General features: G+C 40.3%; 1 protein-coding gene across 1 annotated transcript in view; it reads right to left on the bottom strand.

Moving 5' to 3' along the window:
- SLC9A9 (solute carrier family 9 member A9) overlaps nt 1–26,667 on the bottom strand; it is a 564,963-nt gene that overhangs the window by 99,196 nt on the left and 439,100 nt on the right. Inside the window, exon 13 of the mRNA XM_049785894.1 lies at nt 15,017–15,072. Coding sequence (XP_049641851.1) covers nt 15,017–15,072 — 56 coding nt within the window. The remainder of the gene's footprint in view (nt 1–15,016; nt 15,073–26,667) is intronic.

Here is a 26,667-nt window from a genome sequence, read left to right as displayed (position 1 = left end):
ATTATTGTTTCCTAGGGATTCCAAACTGATATTAGTGAAATACAAATGTGTGTATATATACACACAGTGTATGAACCCCCATTAGTCCCTGATGTGAACACTTACCCCTTCAGTTATATCTCCCTATATAATGCCCAAATTGATATGTTCGGAATCAGCATGTGAACACTGAAAAGGAATTGCAAAATGCATATAAAATTTTCAATGTAGCCCCTTTAAAATGCTTCAGCATCGAACCCCTAATTTTCCACATGGGCAATTCAGCACTGAACCCCTAACCTCCCAACCACCGCCCACCCCCTAATTTTGATTTCAGCACTGAACGCCTCACCACCCCCAAAGGGGAATTTTCATATGAGTCACCCACAGCCCAATCAGGCAGAACCCCCCATCTGGCAAAAATTTATTTCTATGGTGCTTTTGACTGACCTTTGGCAGTGGAGGGAGTGGAGGAAAACCTCACTGACAGGCAGACACAGCACACAGACACCACGTTGCCTGGGGGAGGAGCAGGCGCATTTTTACATCTTATAGTCACCCACATGTAGTACTCCTCGCCATGCAGCGCATGCCAAGCGCCAGGCACAAGGGCACATCAGTGTCCCTCTCAACACTGTCCTCACACCCACCCCCCCATCACACAACATGCCGTGGGCGGAGGCGGTTGACGTCATCCCTGAGAAACCTTGACACTGAGTGTATATGCTGGCAGGTATCTTGGCAACCAAATAGCGCTCACTTCTGACAGGTGGATCAAACTCCTCTGCAGGCCACATGTGGCCCGCAGGGCGTAGTTTGAAGACCCCTGGCTCAGGTTATCCTGAGCCAGTCCTACCTAGGTTTACATGTAAGATAATCTCTGTTTTGGGGTAAAACCTAGTTGTAAAAACAGAAACCAGGGATGGTGTTTGTTTTGGGTAAAATAAGGTATAATCTGTCATGAATTAAAACTGTCAATCCAAGGGGCTGGAGAGATAGCATGGCTGTAAGGCATTTGCCTTTCATGCGGAAGGACAGTGGTTCGAATCCCAGCATCCCATATGGTCCTCTGTGCCTGCTAGCGACGATTTCTGAGCATAGAGCCAGGAGTAACTCCTGAGAGTTCTTGAGTGTGACCCAAAAACTAAAAAGAAAAAACAAAAACAAAAATAAGACCCTGTCAATCCATGGGCTCAATTTATAGTGTTAGCTACAAAGAAAGGATCTGCTTCAAATAACTTTTTCCTAATAGGAGATACAAATTAATATAGGGATTAAAGTATGTTCTTGTTTAGATAAATATAACATAACAATATGTGATGGTTTAAAATAAGCAACCACAAATTTTTTTTTGCAAAAAACATTTTTATTTTATTATAATTTTTTAATATATTTTATTTAAACACCTTGATTACATACATGTAAAGAACACCACCCATCACCAGTGCAACATTCCCATCACCAATGTCCCAAATCTCCCTTCTCCCCACCCAACCCCCGCCTGTACTCTAGACAGGCTTTCTATTTCCCTCATACATTCTCATTATTAGGATAGTTCAAAATGTAGTTATTTCTCTAATTAAACTCATCCCTGTTTATGGTGAGCTTCATGACGTAAGCTGTAACTTCCAGCCCTTCTCTCTTTTGTGTCTGAAAATTATTATTGCAAGAATGTCTTTCATTTTTCTTAAAACCCATAGATGAGTGAGACCATTCTGTGTTTTTTTCTCTCCTCTCACTCTCTCTCTCTCTCTCTCTGACTTATTTCACTCAGCATAATAGATTCCATGTACATCCATGTATAGAAAAATTTCATGACTTCATCTCTCCTGACAGCTGCATAATATTCCATTGTGTATATGTACCACAGTTTCTTTAGCCATTCGTCTATTGAAGGGCATCTTGGTTGTTTCCAGAGTCTTGCTATGATAAATAAGTGCTGCAATGAATATAGGTGTAAGGAAGGGATTTTTGTATTGTATTTTTTGTGTTCCTTGGGCATATTCCTAGGAGTGGTATAGCTGGACCATATGAGAGCTCAATTTCCAGTTTTTGGAGGAATCTCCATAACACTTTCCATAAAGGTTGAATTAGACGGCAATCCCACCAGCAGTGGATAAGATTTCCTTTCTCTCCACATCCCCGCTAACACTGTTTATTCTCATTCTTTGTGATGTATGCCAATCTCTGTGGTGTGAGGTGGTACCTCATAGTTGTTTTGATTTGCATCTCCCTGATGATTAGTGATGTGGAGCATTTTTTATGTGTCTTTTGGCCATTTGTATTTCTTATTTGTCAAAGTGTCTGTCCATTTCTTCTCCCCATTTTTTTGATGGGATTAGATGTTTTTTTCTTGTAAATTTCTGTCAGTGCCTCGTATATTTTGGAGATTAGCCCCTTATCTGAAGGGTATTGGGTGAATAGTTTCTCCCACTCAGTGGGTGGCTCTTGTATCCTGGGCACTATTTCCTTTGAGGTGCAGAAGCTTCTCAGCTTAATATATTCCCATTTGTTAATCTCTGTTTTCACTTGCTTGGAGAGTGCAGTTTCTTCCTTGAAGATGCCTGTAGTCTCAATGTCCTGGAGTGTTTTGCCTATGTGTTGTTCTATATATCTTATGGTTTTGGGTCTGATATCAAGGTCTTTAATCCATTTGGATTTTACCTTCATACGTGATGTTAACTGGGGGTCTAAGTTCAATTTTTTGCAAGTGGCTATCCAGTTGTGCCAACACCACTTGTTGAAGAGGCTTTCTTTGCTCCATTTAGTATTTCTTGCTCCTTTATCAAAAATTAGGTGATTGTATGTCTGGGGAACATTCTCTGAGTATTCAAGTCTATTCCACTGATCTGAGGGCCTGTCTTTATTCCAATACCATGCTGTTTTGATAACTGTTGCTTTGTAGTACAGTTTAAAGTTGAGGAAAGTAATTCCTCCCATATTCTTTTTTCCCAATGATTGCTTTAGCTATTCTAGGGTGTTTATTATTCCAAATATATTTCAAAAGTGCCTGATCCACTTCTTTGAAGAATGTCATGAGTATCTTTAGGGGGATCACATTAAATCATACGATGCTTTGGGGATTATTGCCATTTTGATTATGTTAATCCTGCCAATACATGAGCAGGGTATGTGCTTCCATTTCCGCGTGCCCTCTCTTATTTCTTGGAGCAGAGTTTTATAGTTTTCTTTGTATAGGTCCTTCACATTTTTAGTCTAGTTGATTCCAAGATATTTGAGTTTGTGTGGCACTATTGTGAATGGGGTTGTTTTCTTAATGTCCATTTCTTCCTTATTACTATTGGTGTATAGAAAGGCCATTGATTTTTGTGTGTTAATTTTGTAGCCTACCACCTTGCTATATGAGTCTATTGTTTCTAGAAGCTTTTTGGTAGAATCTTTAGGGTTTTCTAAGTAGAGTATCATGTCATCTGCAAACAGCGAGAGTTTGACCTCTTCCTTTTCTATCTCGATTCTCTTGATATCTTTTTCTTGCCTAATCGCTATAGCGAGTACTTCCAGTGCTATGTTGAATAGGAGTGGTGAGAAAGGACAGCCTTGTCTTGTGCCAGAATTTAGAGGGAAAGTCTTAGTTTTTCTCCATTGAGGATAATATTTGCCACTGATTTGTGGTAGATGGCCTTAACTGTATTGAGAAAGCTTCCTTCCATTCCCATCTTGCTGAGAGTTTTGATCAAGAATGGGTGTTGAACCTTATCAAATGCTTTCTCTGCATCAATTGATATGATCATGTGATTTTTATTTTTCTTGTTGTTGATGTTGTGTTTTATGTTGATAGATTTATGGATGTTAAACCATCCTTGCATTCCTGGGATGAAACCTACTTGATCGTAGTGGATGATCTTCTTAATGAGGCATTGAATTCTATTTGCCAGGATTTTGTTGAGGATCTTTGCATCTGCATTCATCAGCAATATTGGTCTGTAATTTTTTTCGTAGCATCTCTGTCTGGCAACCACAAATTCTTAAGATACTTGAAAAGACAAAATCTAATTTCCCTTTCCAGTAAGCATGCACTTAATCATTCATTTTAAAGCAAAAGAATAGGGCCAAAGTGATGGTGCCCTAGATAAGAACAGATCACAAGAAGGTATTGTTGCTTCCTCCTAGATTGTTTCTCGTGGATCATTGTTTCTGAGAAAATGCAGCTGCCAATTTGAAAGAATGCTTAAGAAGCTGTTGGAGAGATCTTTGTGGTGAATCTCCATTTTTACCTGCCAGCAAGCAGCGTGTGGAGAAATGAGGCATCTCATCAGCACACAAGAGGAGTCTCCATCCTTGGTCAAGTATTCCAATGACTATAGGCTTGGTTGATATTTGTGCTTAAAAGCCCTTAAGTTAGAACAGTCAGTTAAATTGCCTTCTAATTTTTGGCTCATAGAAGTGATGAATTAACTAATATTCATTGATTTAAACCACTTCTTGGACAGGCTATTGGTTATATGGCAAAAGAAAGTTAACACAACTATATTCTGGAACCATAAATTCTGTTTTTGAAAGATACTGGCATAGAACTTAGGAAGGAAAATGATGAAGCACAGCTTTTTATAGTTTGCTAAGTATATTTATAAAGGTAGCATATTTTTGCTATAGAAAGTATCTCCCCTCACTTAAATTATATCTTAGTTTTAGTATGCAATGTTGTAGATGAAAAATTGAACACAAAGATATAAAATTATGAACCAATTCATAGGCAGGAGAACGTTTGCATCATCTCACCAAGATGCATAGTATTCTTAACAAAAGACTGATTTATATAAAAAGTGAATGTGCTAATTGTAGGGTACCTATCTGAGACCCACCCATTTCTGGGAGGGGTCTTGGGAACCGGATAATAGGTGTGACCTTACCTGCAAAGCCTGGCCCATTCCTGGGAGGGGTCTTGGAATAGGTAGATAAACCCAGAAGCCAGAGGATTAAGGGCTTTTGCCTTTTGGCCCTGCTGGGCTTTCTGAGGGAGATGGCTGAAAGAGGATAAGACGCAGGGCAAGCCTAGAATGGCTGTATGCTTGAAAGGTTATGAGTAGGCCACACACATGTGGTGGCTAGGGCCTAAATAAAGATGATTCTTCCTGAAGCCTGCCTGTGAGTAAGTGATTTCGCGTTTCACCTGGGCCTGAAACTCGCCGGTTCATGGGGTTGCTGAGCCACGTGGCCTGGGATGGCAAAAAGAAATCCATTGCCATCCACCGCCATCCAGCCTCATCTTTAATTATGTAATGCAAGACTAATAACTCTTTTAAATACAAATACTAATTCATCCAAGTTTAAAACACCTTAAATCAAAAATATTCTGGCTCCTTCCATGACTTAGTAACAGCAACACAACCCATTGCAAAGAATAAGCCTACATTGGGACTTGATATTCAATTATGAAGCATTTTGTTTCTGTCTGAAAAAAAGCAGAACAAAACAATGTTTTCATTCTACAAAGTTACTTATGAAATATACAATGCTGGACTGTAATAGAACAATATATATCTATATATCTATATCTATATCTATATCTATATCTATATCTATATCTATATCTATATCTATGAACTGATTTAGGTATTAGGTAAGTCAGAGAAAAGAACTGTGAGTTTTGAGAGAGGAAACTTATGAGATAAATCCTAAATTTCTTTGGCTCTCTGCTCAGAAGCTCTTTTCAAATTGTAGTATAGGGAAGTAACATAAAAGTAAAGTGTACTTATATTCTTGAGTTAAGGAACTAAACTAGAGTTTGGATATTGTTGAAGTGGGTGAAAAATTTTAGGCATTGTACCATGGAGAAAAGAAGTAGGAAGTAGGTAGAGGCAGGTTCCTTAGAAGTCTTGAGTAGATGTTTTACTTCTGTCCTTTCCTAAGGACTGCAAAATAGTTATAAAATTATGCTAGAAAGTTTTGTTTATAATGATGGACATAATGAGTACACAGATGGGGATTGTAAAGTGAAATGTGAAGCACAAAAAATATCAAATACAAATTCTAGAACTTAAAAGTAGAATAAAAAATTTCCTGGGTTGATTGAAGGACAAGTTGGATGTCACAGAAGAAATTGCCAATGAACTTGAAGAAAGATCAATACAAATGAGCTAATTTGTAGAACACAGAGGATTCTGCTTTAAAAGAGTGCCTAAATAATGTGAGGAAGAAGACAGAAAACATTAGTGGTGTGTTACAAAGAGAGCAAAAGAAATGTGAGGACCAAAATATGTTTAAAGAAGCACTAGTTAAATATTTCTTAAATTCAATGAGAAATTTCAAAGTAGAGATCCAAAGTTAGGATAAATATAAAAAAATATACCTACTAGAGATTATAAGGAGTAAAACTGCTAGATGATAAAGATAAAAAGAACATTTTCCCCCACCCCCCCAAAAAGAACATTTTTTTTAAGATTTTAAAAACTCAGGAAATATCAGGGACTTTTTAAAAATGATCAGACTACTGATCAAAAATAATGAAGGTCAGTAAATATTAAAATTTTATTATAAAATAAAAGGAAATAATTGTTAAACAAAAATTCCTTGTACAATAATGAACTTTGAAATATATGAAGCAGGGTCTGACAGAGAAAAATAGTCAAATGTCCAATTATAACTAGACTTTATTAATAACTGATAAAAGTTGAACAAAAATTATCTTGGCATGACTGATACTTGAACACAAACCAACTATATTCTTCAACTGTTTGTAGTAATAATGTATTTTTTTTTAGTATCCATGGAATAGGGGGTACTGGTTCTCATTCTCCTCTGTGTTCTTGGACTTTGGCTTGTGACTGTAGTTCTTTGACAAAAGAGTTGTCTATATGTGTGCTATTACAGGCTAGCTTTGGTCATTAGGATATTACCATAGTACCAGTGGATCATTTCTGAGGCTAGACCTTAAGAAAATTTGTGAACTTTTTTAAAACCTAGCCTCAGAATGACACAAGAAATAAATTTTTGGGAGAAAGCCTCAGAAGACATTTCAAAGAAAAAAGAAAGGCTCAGGGTAGCCCTTTGGTCCCAGGATAAAGACAATTAAATGGAACATAGCAAAGTCATCCAAACTAATGCTCTTCTGTAGGGCCCAGCAGACATCTACTACAGGGCATGCCCTAATAAGATCAGTAGAGTTTAGCTCTGTCTGCCTGACCACAGATCTATGAGCAAGACCAGCCCAGAGCAGCTGAATCCCACAGATGTGTGAGATACATAATGCTTAGTGTTCCTGTCCTCTGAGATTTGGGTTGTTGGAAATGCAGCTTCAATGTGATAATAGATAACAGGTACAATCTGGCTCCTGTCTATGTCTTTGACTGATTCATATCCTCTAGTGCTCCCCAAGGTCTACTCCAGTTACACTGGCCTTCTTGCCATTTCTCAGACAGGCTGTGCATATTTCAGTTCCAGGGCCTTTGCCCTGACCTGTCTAGACTATTATTTCTTTAAATACATAAATGAATAAGAACATTATATTGATTGAGAACTCAACCTTTGTGGTAAAAATAAGCAGAGAAAAAGTAGCTATGTTCCTTGTGACCAAGGGATAGTAGAACTTTGTTGCACTGTAATATGATATATATCATAGTAGAGCAAGGAATTTCCAAACCATGGATGAAGAACTCACTATAGGTTGGTACTGGGGAAGATTATACATGGAGGTAATAGAAAGGAGAATGTTTATTATGTCACCTAAGAAATGGAATGCTGGTTTGGCCACAGTAATAGAGGAAGGAAAGTGCTATTTAAATATTCAAATGCCAATTGACAGGTTATCTTCCCAATTGCAAAGAAACAGACCATGTTTGTAAGATTGGCAAGTTGACTGAGGAACATCTGAGGAGACAGGTAAGAATGTAAGAGCTTTGGGCATGAGAGTCTTGGCTCAGCACATCACAGTGTTATTGTCTTGGGGAGGTTAGCCTTTGACCTCACTTTAACTGTTTATAAAGTAGAGCTATAGAAACATTTATTTTATTTTTATACAAAAATATATCTATAATAGATATCTCAATAGGTGAAGATATAGGTTAATCATGACTAGATACACAATATCTAATATACAGCTATCTCTCCTCAGCCTCTTTATTAGTTCTGATTTCTGCAAAAATATATCTATAATAGATATCTCAATAGGTGAAGATATAGGTTAATCATGACTAGATACACAATATCTAATATACAGCCATCTCCTTCCTCAGCCTCATTATTAGTTCTGATTTCTGCAGAATGGCAGATTGAATAATAATAAAATTTAGTCTTAAGAAGCAAAAAGTTAGTGGAGATGTCGAAGCCACAGTAAGTATAATCCAAATAAACTTGATGCTGGGTAAGGGAAAATAAGGCACTTGTTCTAAAATATTCCTTTCTTCACTCAAAAATATAAATATAACACAACATATAAAACCCTCATGTGGTCAGATCAACTTTAGAACCTAGTTTTCTATTTCTGAAATAATTGTGGGGGTGTAGTGTAGATTTTAAATTCTGAGATCAACTTTAAACACATAAGGGCAAATATGGGAAGATGTGATAATTGTTAAATATGGGAATCTCAGTTCTGTCTTCTAAGAGCTTATTAGGAATCTTTGAAAATAGTCACAAGGAAAAAATTAAATTTCAAAACAGCCATCTGAGTCTACCATCTGCTAATTGACTTTATTCTCTCCAGAACCTACTTAGATTTACAACTCTTGCCAGTCCAGATGACCATAAGTAATGAGTAGCAATTGTGCAGAAGAACAAAAAAGTACTCTTCCTCAAATGCACTTTTTCTGGTTTCAAAGATATTCTGGTGCAAAGGCCCAAGGCTGCCAGGGCTGCAGGGCTGCAACTGCAGAGGCCCAAGGCTGCCAGGGTTGGGTCCTCGAAGTGGCCCATGGGACCCAGTGCTGGGTGTGTCCTCATGCTCACCCAGGGATGCCAAAATGTAGCAACTACCAGCCTGAGACAGAGAGGGAGAGAAACCAAGTATTCCTCCTGGAGTCTGAGGCCTACAGCTGCCGCCTAGGGGTTGGGAAGGCAGGAAATTCACTGGCCAGAGGTGGCCAGGGGAGGCCTAGGTTCAAAGAAGAAAGAGAGATGAATAGACACACAAAGCAGGCAGCATCTCTCTGATGCTTTATCTCTATCACCCCCTGGACCAGCAGACACTGCTCTAGTTACTATCCTAGCCCCCCAGCATCTCTCTGATGCTTTATCTCTGTCCCCCCTTGGACCAGCAGACACTGCTCTAGTTACTATCCTAGCCCCCCCACCCCCCCAAAAAAAGGTCCAAGTCTTCCCTTTTATATCTGACATGACAAGAAGGAGTGTTCAAGGGGCGAGTCCAAATTCAACTTAGTCATTCAGTGGGATTATCCAAGGGGCATGTCCAAGTCCAATTGTCATACATCAACATTTTGGAAAATTCTTTTTCTGCACCTTACTCACACTTTTCCTCTATTGGTAGCTACTTCATTATATTCATTTACCATTAGAACTTCTTCTAGAGACACTCTAATCCTTTTCATCTCTCATTACTCACTACTTCTCTGGATTGGTCAGCTCTATTTTGAATTTCTTGAGCTGCCTTTCTTGAACTGGTCTGTCTAGGTCTCTTTTTTTTCTTTCTTTCTCTTTTCTTTCTCTCCTCTCTCTCTCTCTCTTACACCACACACACACACACACACACACACACACACACACACACACACACACACAACCCAAACCAGAATTTCAATGAAGCAAATCTCATATAAACAAATGAATGAATAAACCGGAAGTTACTAGTGCAAATAAAAAGAAAATCAAAAATTCCCCAAAGCATAGAGAATCATAGTGTGCTAAAAATAAAATTAGATTCAAAAATGAACATTAGCAGTTATCATAGTAACTGCTGGGCAGAAGACAGGAGAAAGACAAGTTGCTCAAAAGAATCAATATTTTTATTTCCAAGCTTCAGTTCCTCATTAGTTGTTTTCCTTTTCTTTTTAAAACATTATCACATGTGGAATCAGGTTTTACTCACCACCATGTCTTCAGTGATCCCTCTAGATCATGTATTACCCAGGCCAATTCCCCACAGGCACTTGCCTAACTGGCAATTACCTCTTCTCTGTTCTCCATTCTTACCTGCTTTATTGTTACCACTCTAGGAACATAACCTCTGTAGTTGTTGGACCTTTTTGAATATGTATCTTTATTATATAAAGAGCTCTGAGAGGATAAGTTCTTGGAATTGGTCATTGTTTCATCCTTTTCACACCAAACTAGTGCCAGGAATGAGCAGGTGTCAAAAATTACTTGTTGAATGCATAGATGGATTTATTTCAATTAGAAGTAGAAGTTCTGGAATCAAAGTTGCCTGTGTTCAAATTCCACTTTTATCCATGTTATTGAGCTTCTTTGCATACAAGTTCTTCATTTGTAAGATAGGAATAGTAATAGGACAACCTTTGAGACTGCCTTCGAAATCAAGTTACTGTAGATAAGATGACTAGAACACTGGCAAAAATAATAGTCATTAGTAAATATAGCTGTAAGTACTGCACAAATATTAAGATGATCTTGGTAAAGGCAACAAGGGGAAAAAGAAAGCAAACATGGCCGTTCTCCTTGGGACAGCTGGGATTTTCTATGAGAAGATTAAGGTGGCTGTGGGTGTTTCAGCATTTCTTACCTCAGCAATGCTCTGCTTGGAAGGGCAGGCTCACTTACAAGGGAGGTTTGATTTAGTCACATTTAAGAAATGTAAAATGCACCACTGCACTTGCTGTCATTGTGCAAAGGAAAACCTGGTTTGCAAAGCCTTTTGGTGCCAGATTGAGAGGGTAATGCCGTTCGTACCCTAAGGGTGTTGCAAGGTGAAAGGGAAAAATCATGACCTTGCTGGTTAATCACATCTACCTTCAGTATTTCCCAAAGGTTATTATTATGTGGTCATAAACAGAGAAGAAGAAACTTCTTTTAACAATATGCACTTGCCATCACATATATTTGTTACTTCTTCTGAGGTGTAGAATTCACTATGGGTGAAATGTTCAGCTTTTGGTAAAGTAAGGGGAAGTCTTTTCTTTTTTTACTAACGGTTGATCCATGCAAAGGTGATTCTATTTGCTTTTGTAAACCCAGCTTAATAAGTGCAAACCTGCAATCCTCCTAAGATTTAAGGTTCAAGCTCTGCAGTCTAACAGAGCCAAAAATGATGATAATAAGCAAAGAGATGTCAGAACAAATGAGGACAGAGACGTTCTTGAGCCACGGTATGGAAACCACCAAAATAACTTGACCCAGGTCACGTGACAAATGCTTAGCCACTGTGGCTACTCCTGGTTTGAGTCCATTACTTTCCTGGCCTTGACTCTGCAGATGGAGTCCCTGGTGGAGAGGCCTCTTTCTGAAATGTAGCTTTTTTGGCAGTCTCACTTCATCATGAGTCAGAGGTTTCCAAACAATAAAATAACTTAAGCCTCAGCAGTTCTCTGGGAACTGCGTAAATTATAATGAGGTTAGTTAACGGTTAGATAACTATGTGTCTCTACAGGCGGTGCCACATTAGACATCCCTTTTAAAATATAGCATCCTGTGAGTTTTATTCTGCTGGAGGGGAGACTCTGACTTTGCTCCAAATGATAGTGATGTGGTGTATTCCTGATTCTCTCCTACCAGAAAGTTCACTGGCTTGTGAGTTGACTACGGCAAGCACTGACCTTGTTATCTGCTTGCTTGTGATTCTTTTCAGTTCTCTGATTTTACTTTGTGCTTACTATTTTTTTTTGCTTTATTAAATTTTAGATATCTTTAAAATGTTTTATTATTATATATATTTATATATATTATATATTTTTATGGGTCCGTGCCTCCATTTATTTATTTATTCATTCATTTATTTATTTTTTATGGCCGGGGCCTAACAGGAACTAACCCAAGAGCTCTCCTGGACTCAACCTAGCCCACGGCTCCGATGGGCGGGAGATTCAGTCCTTTATATTTATTTATTTATTTATTTATTTATTTATTTATTTATTTATTTATTTATTTATTTATTTATTCATTCATTCATTCATTTATTTGTTTTTGGGCTGCGGCAGCACACAGGGGTTATTCCTGGATCTGTGTTCAGAAATTGCTCCTGGCAGGCTCAGAACAGATTGACTGCATGTAAGGCAAATGGCCAACCTCTGTACTATCACTCCAGGCCACTCAAATCCTTTATTAAATGGGACAAACTTAATTAAATCAAATTTGGTAGTTTTTATAAAAATAATTTCATTTTATTGTCCTAACAACCTGGAGAAGTAGAAACTATCATTCACATCATACATAGAAACAAGGACTTAAAAATAGAAAACTCTTTCCCAGGATCCAAATACCACATAGGTGAAAATTTGGTGGGCTGCAGGGGATATTGATTTTTGTGCTTAGGGCTTCACTTAGTTCTGTGCTTAAGAATTACACCTGATGATGCTCAGGGGATCACAAGCAGCTCCAGGGATTAAATCTGGCAAGCAAATGCCTTAACCCCCAAACTATCTCTCTGTTTCTGCCAACATGACTTAATATACTAAGTTGTATCTCTCCAACCTCAAGAAGAAGTACTTTCTACTAGTTTACATTTCTTCTGTCAAAATTATAACTAAGTTAATAATGGTGAAAACCAAGGTAAAATATACTTATATTGGAGGACTTGGAAATCTGTTAGAATTTCTCTCCATAGCTCCTGCTATTGATGCCCTTCTTAGTTTCCCCATTGTTCTTTGCATAGGGTGAGTTGGGGTGTAGGAATTTCAGGGTGTTTTTTTTTAAAGTGGTTTGTGGCAGCTGGATACCTCGTCTGCCCTGCTGACATATGAGCAGGGTTATGGCTGCTACTGTGCAGGGGTTGAGCCCTGCTCTGAGGTCTCCCTCCCTTCCATCTCACCTGTAGCATGTCTACAGACCTCCTTTGACATGCTGGCATCTGGCCGGGGTTCAAAATATACTTATATTGGAAAAAAAGAGTTAGGCTAAAAGATAATCTTATTCATGATTATATGTTATCGAATCAAAAAAATGAAGAATTTTTGTGGATGAATTTATTTATTCTATCTCTTTTAAATGTTGTAGGAGGAGAAAATTGAGATGGAAGTTTTGCTTGAAGGCAGAAGAATGGATTAGTTGACTAGATGAAATGCATATGTTTTTTAAAAACCACCTGGCTACAAAATTCACTACATACTCATCATGACTGGCCAAGATAGCAATCTAGGCTTTGATCTCTCTGTATGGTCACTAAGGACAGTAGCTGCTGTCTACAGACCTCAACTCACAGTAGTTCCCAGAGCCATGGAGTCTGTGAAAAAGCTCCAGCCTGGCTTTGGAACACTGATTGCAAAAACATTCTAAGTACATATGAAATAGAATCATCAACAACTTAATTTCCCAGCCATTTTGTATGGCTCAGCTTCTTCCTGGTGTTGTCTCTAAACCAGAAAGTGTTGCCATCTCACCCAGCACTATGATAATCAGCTTTGCTTGGTCAATAATGTTCTAGAAGAGTCCCATGGAATTCAAGAAATGAAAACTATTCAAATCCAAATGTAATCATAGCCCAATACATTAAAACAAAATCTCACTTCTTCACAATGTTATACTCCCTTGAGTGTGGATTATCCAGCTCAGCAGCAAGTGCAGGGCTTATACACCACTGTCCTAAGTACTGAATTAAAAAGGACTAAAGCAAAGTGACAATGCCAAATTTTACTCTGACATCAGATTTAAGAATAAAGTTGGGAGTATATATTTCCTCTACTTGAAGGAATTGCACAAAGTTCTCCAGAGTTTTCTTTACGAATTCTCTGAAAATAGTTGTTTAGCTGAATAATCAGGAAGGATTCACCTGCCCAGGTTTGCTGTGCTTGAACAAATGTTTGAATTTTCAGTATTTCTGTACACTCAGAAAAGATTAATGAGGACCCATGTAGAAAAAACAAATCCATTTGTATGTGGCTACCATGCCTCGACTCTCATTGGGTAAATTCAAGTTTGCCTCATTAGCAAGTTCCTGGGCAGGGATTTGTCCGTCTGATTCTAAAAGCAGAGATATTGCTCCTTTATTGCAGTCTCCAGGAGTCACTGCAGCTGCAAAGTATCTTGAAAACCTTAAAGGTTAATCAAGTGTTTTTATACACTGAGTTCTTCTTAAGTATACTTTACTCTGGAGAGGGGCACATACAATGATTCTTTGGCCAGATGGTCCTGAGAATCAAACTCAGGATCTCACACATGTAAGATATGCATTAACATCTTGTGTTAAACCTTGGGTCCTCAAAGGTTATTGTACTCCTCTGATTTATCTGCTCAATGTGGGCTGCCTTATTTCAGTGAGCTTCTATTTTTTATTATAAAAAACACAGACCACTCCATAGTACAGAAGATCTCATATTCTATACTCTTCATTAATGCAGAACATCCATGCATAGAACACCTCATGTTTTATACTCTGTGTTAATACAGAATATTCCATGGTGCAGAGAGAATACCCCATGCTTTATAATGCCTGGACTAGCTTGGAACTTTTCAGAAGAAAAAGCTCTCTGCTCTAGAATCTATACATTAGCCTAGAACATTCTAAGACCCAGTACTTCCCATGATCTATACACTCTGTACTAGTTTGAAACATTCCATGGTCAAAAATGTTCAACCCCATATTCAACACTCTCTATATTGTGGAACATTTCATAAGGCAAAGTCCTATGTATTTTATAATTTTCATTATCATGAAATTCTCTATGGCCCAGAATATCCTTTATTTTTCACTTTATCATTGAACATTCCATGATACAGCATACCACAAGTTTCATTCCAGTTTTTCTCTGTATCGCCTTAGAACATTCCAAGGCATAGAATATCCATGTTTTATGCTCTTTTCATCATGGAACACTCTATGGCATGGAAAACCCTATATACCCTATCCCTCTGGATTAACATGAATATTCCATTACACTGTACATCCCTGTTCTGAACTCTTTGCAATAGCTTAGACCTCCCATGATCCAGAACACCCCACCTCTCAATGTTCTTTGACTTGCCTGATGTGAGGAAGGCCCTTCCTTCAGATCTTCATCCAGGTCCACACCAACTCTATGAAAGAAAATAGCAAAGTGTAAGCATTTGGGGTAGATAGATGATAGGACAACTATTGGCCTATCTGTCAGCCTTCTGCTCACAGAATGACCTGCTTTTAAGAAGATCCAGGGCAGAGAGTAATCATGCTAGCTGGGGCTCTGCCCTGGCCAGAGCTAGAGATCACCAGCTGCTCCCATTTTCTGGCTTAAGCTGACCAGAGCAAGAGTGAAAGCCAGGGGTTGGAACACAGGACTAGAACATTCACAGTCTCAGCAGTGTGTGTGTGTGTGTGTGTGTGTGTGTGTGTGTGTGTGTGTGTGTAGGCATGTTACTGGACACAGTAGAAAAGGCCCTTTGATGTGTTTCACTGAGTTTGAGGGAAGAAGACTGAGAGCCGGTGGAAGAGAGAACAGAGATCTGAGAAGGATGAAGGAGAGAGATAAAGAGAGGGAAGTGGAAAAGAGAAGGAGAGGATGAGGGTGTAAAGATCATAAGTAATGAGGGAGGAAAAATAAGAAAGGAGGGGTGGAGAAGTGAGGTCCAGATTCTTAAGGCTGGCCCAAGCAACACCTTGATTCCTGATGATTTGAGCTCATCCCCATGAACAGCAGGTTACCCCACTATCTCTGCCTCCATCCTATTTCATGGGACTCCCCTAAAGGTCTCTTTGATGAATTTGAGTTCTCTAGCTGCTGTTTGAAGCTGCCAAGGAGGCTTTTGTTCTGGGTGTGGGCTTCTTCGTGGAGTTTGGCAGGCCTTAGTAGAAAATTATCAAACCATTTATTAGCCTCTAAGCACCAAGAGGAAAATGCGCAGGAGAATGATACCTTTTACACGTGTGATTTTAACTCCTTTGAATAAAAATTCAGCTAAAGCTTAAGGCCTGACTCCTTGCTCCCTGCTATCAGGCAATGGAGAGACTGGAAGCTCTCAGCTAGGTGGTGGTTTCATAAAGCCCTGCTCTTGTTGTGATACAATGATTTCTGAGAGACTCAAACATTCATGCTTACCTTGATCCTTGGGTCTGTGCTTCTTACCTTAAAATTTCTTAAATTTGCTAACTAGAATGCCTGGACATCTTGCCTGCTATAATCAATGTGTGAGCCTCTGTGGCCATTCCTTCCACCTTTTAATCCAGTATTCTTCTGATAGCTGACAGTCAAGTGTGACATATGCTCTTTTCATGCCTCTCACACACATATAACAAAATAATATAATCCAAGTACCATAGGTCTCACTGTTCTCTCTCCCCTGAACATCCCAGGACAAATCCTCCCTTGCCTTGGAAGACAATTTTCAGCCTTTCTTAGGTTGTGGTTTATGAGGGTATATGGGGATGTAGGGACTAAGCAGACATGCCAGCTGTTGTGTTAGGTTAAAGGAAGCAAATATGAGTGAGAAAATGGCATTTTATTAGGGCTAACATGAATCTACGTGCCTTCATGCAGAAAATATAATTTAGGCACAGTGGATCTTGAAGGCTTATTAGAAGATATAATGTTGACTAGAGTTAAGGTGCCATGTGTGCTATAGATCACAGGTGCATAGATCATGCCTTCTTTTTGCATCTCCCTTGGGGTCGGGGTTTCATTTTCTGCCCTTATGATTGGGATCTGATGTCCAATCTTGTTCAGACCCCTGAACTCCATTCCTGCCCTCATCTACCAGGGCTTCTGTGATAGCTGACAGGACCCCATTTTTATCCTACTCCAGCTACGAGTTTTGGGTAGGGACATTTGTGATGCCCTGTCTCCTTTTCTGGAACATCCAAGGCCTGATTTCTGATCCCCATGGTGCCCTGACACTTCAGCTCAACTTTCTCACCCCATCATTAGAATTCTCCCAATCTTGGTCTGCAAAATGTTGCCTGCTTGTAAATCTTCTTTATCTCTAATGATTCCTTTTGTGGCCTTGTAGTGGCCCTGTTCTACTGAACCCCCACCTTACCAGAGCTCACCTGAGGTTGCACTCCATGGTTTAGGCATGTCAATGCCCCAGATCTAACCCCAGCTATAATTAAAAACTTGGGAAGAGCTGCATGGATTGTGTTTTGTGTGTTTTGTGTGTGTGTGTGTGTGTGTGTGTGTATGAATGAATCCTACTGTTTACTACTAGCAAGTGATTTGTGTCACTCTTTCAGCCTGATGTCACCCTCTATATAAGGGGACCAAGATGTTCAGAGAAAACTTGGAAGGTTGAACACCCAAATCCAGTAGGTCACTGAGGAGTCTGAAGAACATTCACAAGTTTTGGGTAGGAGAATTGGGCAGCTGTGAAAACAATGCAGGCCCTTCCAAATAGCTATTACTTCAGCATAGAATATCATATCATTGTACTGTAGATAAATGGAGCTTATTAGGACAGATTGCATCTGATATAATACAGACATTGAGTATTTTCAATTTTGTTTGGATAAGGAAATGAATCCAGTCTATTTTGTCATTTCAGTGAGGCACAGGTAGGATTGGAAGCCAGAGCCATTGAGGTTCAAGCCTCTTTTCCATCATTCAGTAGGTCATAATGTGAGGACAAATTACTTGCCCTCTGGAAACCTCAGGTTTCTCTATTTTTTTTTTGCGGGGGGGGGGGAACACCCAGCAGTGCTCAGGGGTTACTCCTGGCTATCCACTCAGAAATAGTTCCTGGCAGGCACAGGGGACCATAGGGACCACAGGGATTCAAACCAACCACCTTAGGTCCTGGGTCAGCTGCTTGCAAGGCAAACACCACTGTGCTATCTCTCTGGCCCCAGTTTTCTCCATTATTAAATGGGGATGATAACATAGCTACATTATGGGTTTGTCTAAAGATAAGGCCTTTAAAAAACTTCAAAACAAACAAAAACAAAACCCCCAAAAATCCTTTAAAAAAATATCAGGCATCAGAGTCCAGAGGGCTCAGGTGATCACTGGGTTTCTGAGAGAACAAGGTAGGGAACCAGGGAAATAGAGGAAAGGGCTGCAAACAGGAGTGAAGATAGGACTGAGAGATTTTAGGGAGCCCTGGAAGGCTGAGAGACCACCTAGGTCCTACACCTGTAGGTTTTATGATCTGATATCCCCTCCCACACCATGACTTTGTGTGACATCAGTGGCAGTTGATGATGTCACTGAGTTTATATATACAGGACTTGAGTGTTCTGGGCTCAATTGCCTTAGGTAAGCCAATGAGTTTCCCAAATGTTTTCCATACTAATGGAACTAGGAAGCACTTGTCCTACCTTTCCTGATATCCCATCTCCCTGCCCTGCCAGCTGGTATGGCTACCTGACCTTATAAACTGCATCCTTTGCATTGTCTATTTTATTTTATGGATATTAGTCATAAAATATAGCACAATTAACATCTATGTGAGATACCAGGTATGTAAACAGGGCAGATACTTGGGGTATTGAGTGACAGTGGCTCAGATTGAGAATATTTAGAGGAAGATGGAGGTTGGGGAGTCTAAAGCCAGAAGAGAACATCATTTGTCTCACAGACCTCACAGACCCAAGGAGAAGGTTAGCGGTGAAGGGGGAACCAATGTTATTTCAAGTTTAGAGACTATTTTGGTGGTGTGGGTGGGTCCAAGGAAAAGCCTCTCATGGAAAGCTGCTAGATAATTGATCTTGGGTTATCAGCTGTGAAGGAGATAACAATATGCACATTTTAGTTGTAGTCACAGACCACGTGTGACCACTCAAAAGGGGGAATTTATATAGGTTGATCAGAACAATGGTGTTAAACTTCTGAGAGTCCCTGAGCAGAGGAGGGAGCCAGGGTACTCTCTGGGGCAGCACATTGCTTATCGGCTTTATTCTATGAATCTCCTTGTCAGAGCTCTGCTGACACCATCTAATGTGGACCAGACTGCAACTAAAAATGTTAGTAGCATCCTTATGGATATCTTTGTAAATCATCAATGAAAAGGCGTGATCCTGTGTCACTGAAGTCATACTGTGCTGCTCAGATGAGGCTTCTTTGAGTCCCCACTTCACTCTCCCTTTTCTTTTAGCACGTGAGAGCAGCCACTGGGAGGAAACAGCCAGCAGTGAGGGTGAAGGATAAGTCTTTTTGGAACTCACCAAGGCGACTGCCCTCTTCCTGACATCCAGTAAATCCCAGACCTTGAACTCTAAGGATGTCAGTATAGATTCTATACCTCAGAGAACTCAGGGCCTCGGAGGGAAAGAGGGAAGGCTGATGAGAAGAAAGAGATCCTGAGCGACTTCGGGTGTCCCACAACCCATAGCTGGGCATGAAGGGGTGCTGGGCTGTTTGGATAAGTGCCCGCTGCACTTTAGGAAAAAATAGTTGGGGACAAGTCTCTTGTGCCTCCATAATTGGTCACATTTCCTGAGGGTGTGGATGATGCATCCCTTCCAAGGGAACTGTATTCTTGGGGCTCCCGAGGCAGTTGTGGAACTCCTGAGAGAGTCTGACAGGCCTTGGCCCCCAAAGCAGTTGCCTCTGTGAGTCTTGGGCCATTAGATTGCTTGGGCAGAACCTGGTGGCTCAGAGACTGACCTAGCCACGTCCTGCCAGACCGACCAAAAGCTCTGGTGCCACCTCTGAAGAGCACCACATTCCTTGTAACAGGATGATTCATAGTCTGCAGGGGAGGAAAGGGAGATAGCACAGATTCTCCACATCCAGTGATTATTTCCCTCCTTCCCCGCATGCATCAACTGCGGGTCTGGGGGCTGCTGTCCTGGACAAGGCTGGGGTGGCCATGACAACGGGTGTGGGTGGCCATGGGCAATTGTGGGTGCTGTGATGTCATGGGCAGAGGTGAGAAGGGAGAAAAGGGATTCCTGGGGGCCCCTCCCTCAGACAAACCTGGTGTTTTTTTTTTTTTCCTACCTCACCCTGATATATCCCTGTTCTCTTTTTTCTCTGCAGACACCTGACCGGGCACCAGGACTCCACCTGCTGTTGTCTATCCCCATTTGCAGGCCCGCTGGTCACCTGGTGTTGGGGACCAACCACTGGCCATCACCTGCGGCCCCTACATGCCTACACTGCTACCCTGGTCTCTTGGGCCCTGGGGGGGGCACTATCTGCAGGACCATGTCATCCACCTTCTTGGACCTCCCCCCAGGGGCACAAACCCAACGATATCTCTTGATGCTCTCTCTGCATCGGTTCTCCTTCCTGTCCCCACCAACTCTGCCGCCATTTCAGTGCACCCACTACCACCTCTTACTCTGGTTTCCTTCCTCCACTTGGTGCGGCAATGCAAAGTGAGCCACTGTTAGCTCTGATGCCCATAATTACAAGGGGAACATTCAAACCAGGGCCCACCACTCACCAACGTGGCTCTGTCATTCAACCTGCAGACCTAGCAGACCTAATGCTGGCCGAGATTGTCCATTCTTACCCAACTATTGGAGGAGTCTTGTCACAGGCCAAGTCCAACCAACTCTGCGCTTCCCTTTGGGTGATGCTTGACAGTGACTATAGAAACACTTCTCTCGTGCCATATTTTTTAAAAATATTCTTTGTGTCTGCTGAACACCTTGCATTCTTGACCCTGAGGTCAGGATCCACATTGGCCCCAGAGACTTCTGGTGCCATGAGCCTAGAGCTCACAGTGTTGGCTGGGACAATCCATTCTTGCCTGACTTTTGGAGAAGTCTGGTTCTAGGCCAATTCTAACCACCTCTGCTCTTTCTCCTGGACAATACTTGGCACTAATTATACCAACACATCTCTAGTGCCACATTTAAAAATATTCTTGGTGTCTGCTGAATACCTTGCTGTCTTGGTCCTGAGGTTAGAATTCACATTGGCTACAGAAGCTTCTGGCAGCCTGAACCTAGAGCTTTCAGTATGTCCAAGACTGTCCATTCTTTCCCGACGATTGGAGGAGTCTAGTCCCAAGTCAAGTCCAACCAACTCTGCTCTTCCTCCTGGGCAATGCTTGGCACTGATTATTCTATCACTTTTGTAGTGCTTGGATTTTTTCCCTGAAACTCTTCGTGTCTTCTCAACCCTTTGTAATCATCAGCTTTTGTGTCAAGAGACTTCTCCAGTGCTGCTTTCACTGTTATGTGACACTTTGGGCACAGAAGGAGGATAATTTCCTTCCAGGTCCCAAGTTCGGGACTATAATAGAATGGCCTGGGGGGACCCCCATGATACTATGCGCCTACTTTACTCTGACCATTCTTTTTTTTTTTTTTATACTTTTTTTTTTATTTAAACACCTTGATTACAAACATGACTGTGTTTGGGTTTCAGCCATAAAAGGAACACCACCCATCACCAGTGCAACATTCCCATCACCCAAGTCCCAAATCTCCCTCCTCCCCCCCAACCCCCGCCTGTACCCTAAACAGGCTCTACATTTCCCTCATACATTCTCAATATTAGGACAGTTCAAAATGTAGTTATTTCTCTAACTAAACTCATCACTCTTTGTGGTGAGCTTCCTGAGGTGAGCTGGAACTTCCAGCTCTTTTCTCTTTTGTGTCTGAAAATTATTATTACAAGGGTGTCTTTCATTTTTCTTAAAACCCATAGATGAGTGAGACCATTCTGCGTTTTTCTCTCTCTCTCTGACTTATTTCACTCAGCATAATAGATTCCATGTACATCCATGTATAGGAAAATTTCATGACTTCATCTCTCCTGACAGCTGCATAATATTCCATTGTGTATATGTACCACAGTTTCTTTAGCCATTCGTCTGTTGAAGGGCATCTTGGTTGTTTCCAGAGTCTTGCTATGGTAAATAGAGCTGCAATGAATATAGGTGTAAGGAAGGGGTTTTTGTATTGTATTTTTGTGTTCCTAGGGTATATTCCTAGGAGTGGTATAGCTGGATCGTATGGGAGCTCGATTTCCAGTTTTTGGAGGAATCTCCATATCGCTTTCCATAAAGGTTGAACTAGACAGCATTCCCACCAGCAGTGGATAAGAGTTCCTTTCTCTCCACATCCCCGCCAACACTGTTTATTCTCATTCTTTGTGATGTGTGCCATTCTCTGGGGTGTGAGGTGGTATCTCATCGTTTTTTTGATTTGCATCTCCCTGATGATTAGTGATGTGGAACATTTTTTCATGTGTCTTTTGGCCATGCGTATTTCTTCTTTGTCAAAGTGTCTGTTCATTTCTTCTCCCCATTTTTTGATGGGGTTAGATGTTTTTTTCTTGTAAAGTTCTGTCAGTGCCTTGTATATTTTGGAGATTAGCCCCTTATCTGATGGGTATTGGGTGAATAGTTTCTCCCACTCAGTGGGTGGCTCTTGTATCCTGGGCACTATTTCCTTTGAGGTGCAGAAGCTTCTCAGCTTAATATATTCCCATCTGTTAATCTCTGCTTTCACTTGCTTGGAGAGTGCAGTTTCCTCCTTGAAGATGCCTGTAATGTCCTGTAGTGTTTTGCCTATGTGCTGTTCTATATATCTTATGGTTTTGGGGCTGATATCGAGGTCTTTAATCCATTTGGATTTTACCTTTGTACATGATGTTAGCTGGGGGTCTAAGTTTAATTTTTTGCAAGTGGCTATCCAATTGTGCCAACACCACTTGTTGAAGAGGCTTTCCCTGCTCCATTTAGGATTTCCTGCTCCTTTATCAAAAATTAGATGGTTGTATCTCTGGGGAACATTTTCTGAGTATTCAAGCCTATTCCACTGATCTGAGGACCTATCCTTATTCCAATACCATGCTGTTTTGATAATTGTTGCTTTGTAGTACAGTTTAAAGTTGGGAAAAGTAATTCCTCCCATATTCTTTTTCCCAATGATTGCTTTAGCTATTCGAGGGTGTTTATTGTTCCAAATGAATTTCAAAAGTGTCTGATCCACTTCTTTGAAGAATGTCATGGGTATCTTTAGAGGGATGGCATTAAATCTGTATAATGCCTTGGGGAGTATTGCCATTTTGATGATGTTAGTCCTGCCAATCCATGAGCAGGGTATGTGTTTCCATTTCCGTGTGTCCTCTCTTATTTCTTGGAGCAGAGTTTTATAGTTTTCTTTGTATAGGTCCTTCACATATTTAGTCAAGTTGATTCCAAGATATTTGAGTTTGTGTGGTACTATTGTGAATGGGGTTGTTTTCTTAATGTCCATTTCATCCTTATTACTATTGGTATATAGAAAGGCCATTGATTTTTGAGTGTTAATTTTGTAGCCTGCCACCTTGCTATATGAGTCTATTGTTTCTAGAAGCTTTTTGATAGAGTCTAGGGTTTTCTAAGTAGAGTATCATGTCATCTGCAAACAGTGAGAGCTTGACTTCTTCCTTTCCTATCTGGATTCCCTTGATATCCTTTTCTTGCCTAATCGCTATAGCAAGTACTTCCAGTGCTATGTTGAATAGGAGTGGTGAGAGAGGACAGCCTTGTCTTGTGCCAGAATTTAGAGGGAAGGCTTTCAGTTTTTCTCCATTGAGGATAATATTTGCCACTGGCTTGTGGTAGATGGCCTTCACTATATTGAGAAAGGTTCCCTCCATTCCCATCTTGCTGAGAGTTTTGATCAAGAATGGGTGTTGGACCTTATCAAATGCTTTCTCTGCATCTATTGATATGATCATGTGGTTTTTATTTTTCTTGTTATTGATGTTGTGTATTATGTTGATAGATTTACGGATGTTAAACCAGCCTTGCATTCCTGGGATGAAACCTACTTGATCGTAGTGGATGATCTTCTTAACGAGGCATTGAATCCTATTCGCCAGGATTTTGTTGAGGATCTTTGCATCTGCATTCATCAGTGATATTGGTCTGTAATTTTCTTTTTTGGTAGCGTCTCTGTCTGGTTTAGGTATCAAGGTGATGTTGGCTTCATAAAAGCTATTTGGAAGTGTTTCTGTTTGTTCAATTTCATGAAAGAGTCTTGCCAAGATTGTCAGTAGTTCCTCTTGGAAAGTTTGATAGAATTCATTAGTGAATCCATCTGGACCTGGGCTTTTGTTTTTCGGCAGACATTTGATTACTGTTTTAATTTCATCAATGGTGATGGGGGTGTTTAGATATGCTACATCCTCTTCCTTCAACCGTGGAAGATTATAAGAGTCCAAGAATTTATCCATTTCTTCCAGGTTCTCATTTTTAGTGGCGTAGAGTTTTTCAAAGTAGTTTCTGATTACCCTTTGAATCTCTGTCATATCAGTAGTGATCTCTCCTTTTTCATTCCTGATACGAGTTATCAAGTTTCTCTCTCTCTCTTTCTTTGTTAGGTTTGCCAGTGGTCTATCAATCTTGTTTATTTTTTCAAAGAACCAACTTCTGCTTTCGTTGATCTTTCGGATTGTTTTTTGAGTTTCCACTTCGTTGATTTCTGCTCTCAGCTTTGTTATTTCCTTCTGTCTTCCTATTCTTGGGTCCTTTTGTTGAGCATTTTCTAGTTCTATTAGCTGTGTCATTAAGCTACTCAGGTAAGCTCCTTCTTCCTTCCTGATGTGTGCTTGCAAAGCTATAAATTTTCCTCTCAGTACTGCTTTTGCTGTGTCCCATAAGTTCTGAGAGTTTGTGTCTTTATTGTCATTTGTTTCCAGGAACCTTTTTATTTCCTCCTTGATTTCATCTCGGACCCACTGGTTATTGAGCATGGGGCTGTTTAACTTCCAGGTGTTAAAGTGTTTCTTCTGAGTCCCTTTGGAGTTCACAAATAATTTCAGAGCCTTGTGGTCAGCGAAGGTAGTCTGCAAAATTTCTATCCTCTTGATCTTATGGAGGTATGTTTTATGTGCCAGCATGTAGTCTATCCTGGAGAATGTCCCATGTACATTGGAGAAGAATGTGTATCCAGGTTTCTGGGGATGGAGTGTCCTATATATATCCACTAGGCCTCTTTCTTCCATTTCTCTCCTCAGGTCTAGTATATTCTTGTTGGGTTTCAGTCTGGTTGACCTGTCCAGTGTTGACAAAGCCGTGTTAAGGTCCCCCACAATTATTGTGTTGTTGTTGATATTATTTTTCAGATTTGTCAACAGTTGTATTAAATATTTTGCTGGCCCCTCATTCGGTGCATATATGTTTAGGAGAGTGAATTCTTCCTGCTCTATGTACCCCTTGATTAATATAAAATGTCCGTCTTTGTCCCTTACAACCTTCCTGAGTATAAAGTTTGCATTATCTGATATTAGGATGGCCACTCCAGCTTTTTTATGGGTGTTGTTTGCTTGGATAACTTTTCTCCAGCCTTTTATTTTGAGTCTATGTTTGTTCTGACTATTCAGGTGCGTTTCTTGTAGGCAGCAGAAGGTTGGATTGAGTTTTTTGATCCATTTAGCCACTCTGTGTCTCTTAACTGGTGCATTTAGTCCATTGACGTTGAGAGAAAGAATTGTCCTGGGATTTAACGCCATCTTTATTTCAAAATTTGGTGTGTCTTTTGGGTAGTCTTGTCTTAGATTAGGTCTTTCAGTTTTTCTCTTAAGACTGGTTTTGTGTCTGTGAAGTTTCTGAGCTGTTTTTTGTCTGTGAAACCATGTATTCTTCCATCAAACCGGAAAGTGAGTTTTGCTGGGTATAGTATTCTGGGTGAAGCATTCATTTCATTCAGTCTTGTCACAATATCCCACCACTGCTTTCTGGCATTGAGCGTTTCTGGTGACAGGTCTGCTGTAAATCTCAGGGAAGCTTGCTTGAACATGATTTCCCCTTTTGATCTTGCTGTTTTCAGAATTCTGTCTCTATCTGTGGGATTTGTCATTGTGACTAGGATGTGTCTTGGGGTGGTTTTTCTGGGGTCTCTTTTGGTTGGTACTCTTCGGGCATGCAGGATTTGATCACATATATTCTTTAGCTCTGGAAGTTTCTCTTTAATGATGTTCTTGACCATTGATTCTTCCTGGAAATTTTCTTCCTGGGTCTCTGGGACTCCAATGATTCTTAAGTTGTTTCTGTTGATCTTATCATAGACTTCTATTTTCGTCTGTTCCCATTCTTTGACTAATTTTTCCATTGTCTGCTCATTTGCTTTAAGTTTTTTGTCCAATCTCTCCTGCTGTATGGAATTGTTATGTATCTCATCTTCCACAGCACCAAGTCTATTCTCAGCTTCTGATACCCTGTCCCAGAGCTTATCCATTTTGTCATTCACTTCGTTTACTGACTTTTTCAGTCCTGTTAGTTGACATGTTATTTCAGTTTGGAGTTTTGTCATTTCTGCCTTCATATTTTCTTGGTTCTTATTAGTGTTCTGTTCAACTCGATCCATGGTTTCTTGGAGTCTGTTGAGCACCTTCCATATTGCTAGTCTAAAGTCCTTATCTGAGAGGTTGATTAGTTGTTCAGTCATTATCTGGTCCTCAGAATTGTCATCTTCATTCTCTATGTCTGATGCTGGCCTGCGTTGTTTCCCCATTGTCACACTTGTATTGTGGGTTTTTCTACGTGTTGTAGTGGTATTCATTGTCTATATGATGTAGGCAGCACACTCCTCTGGCTCCTCCCTTTCTGGATGGGCTGACTTGCCTCTAAGGGAGGGGAGTCCTCCGTGGATGAAGCCTCACACTGGGTCAAATCTTAGGCCCAAGCATGCAACAGAGAAGACAGTCCAGAGAGAAATGTTTGCTTCTGTGATATAGCGCCGTTCTTAGTGTGATTTTTCCTTCTTGTTGCAAAGGAGTTCTTTCCTTAGAAAGAGTGCACGGCCGCGTAGCGAAGCGG

Source organism: Suncus etruscus, chromosome 13 (assembly GCF_024139225.1).
Source record: "Suncus etruscus isolate mSunEtr1 chromosome 13, mSunEtr1.pri.cur, whole genome shotgun sequence".
NCBI classification, from domain to species: Eukaryota; Metazoa; Chordata; class Mammalia; order Eulipotyphla; family Soricidae; genus Suncus; species Suncus etruscus.
The sequence above is the reverse complement of the archived record's forward strand: the minus strand, read 5'-3'. Positions and strand labels throughout refer to the sequence as shown.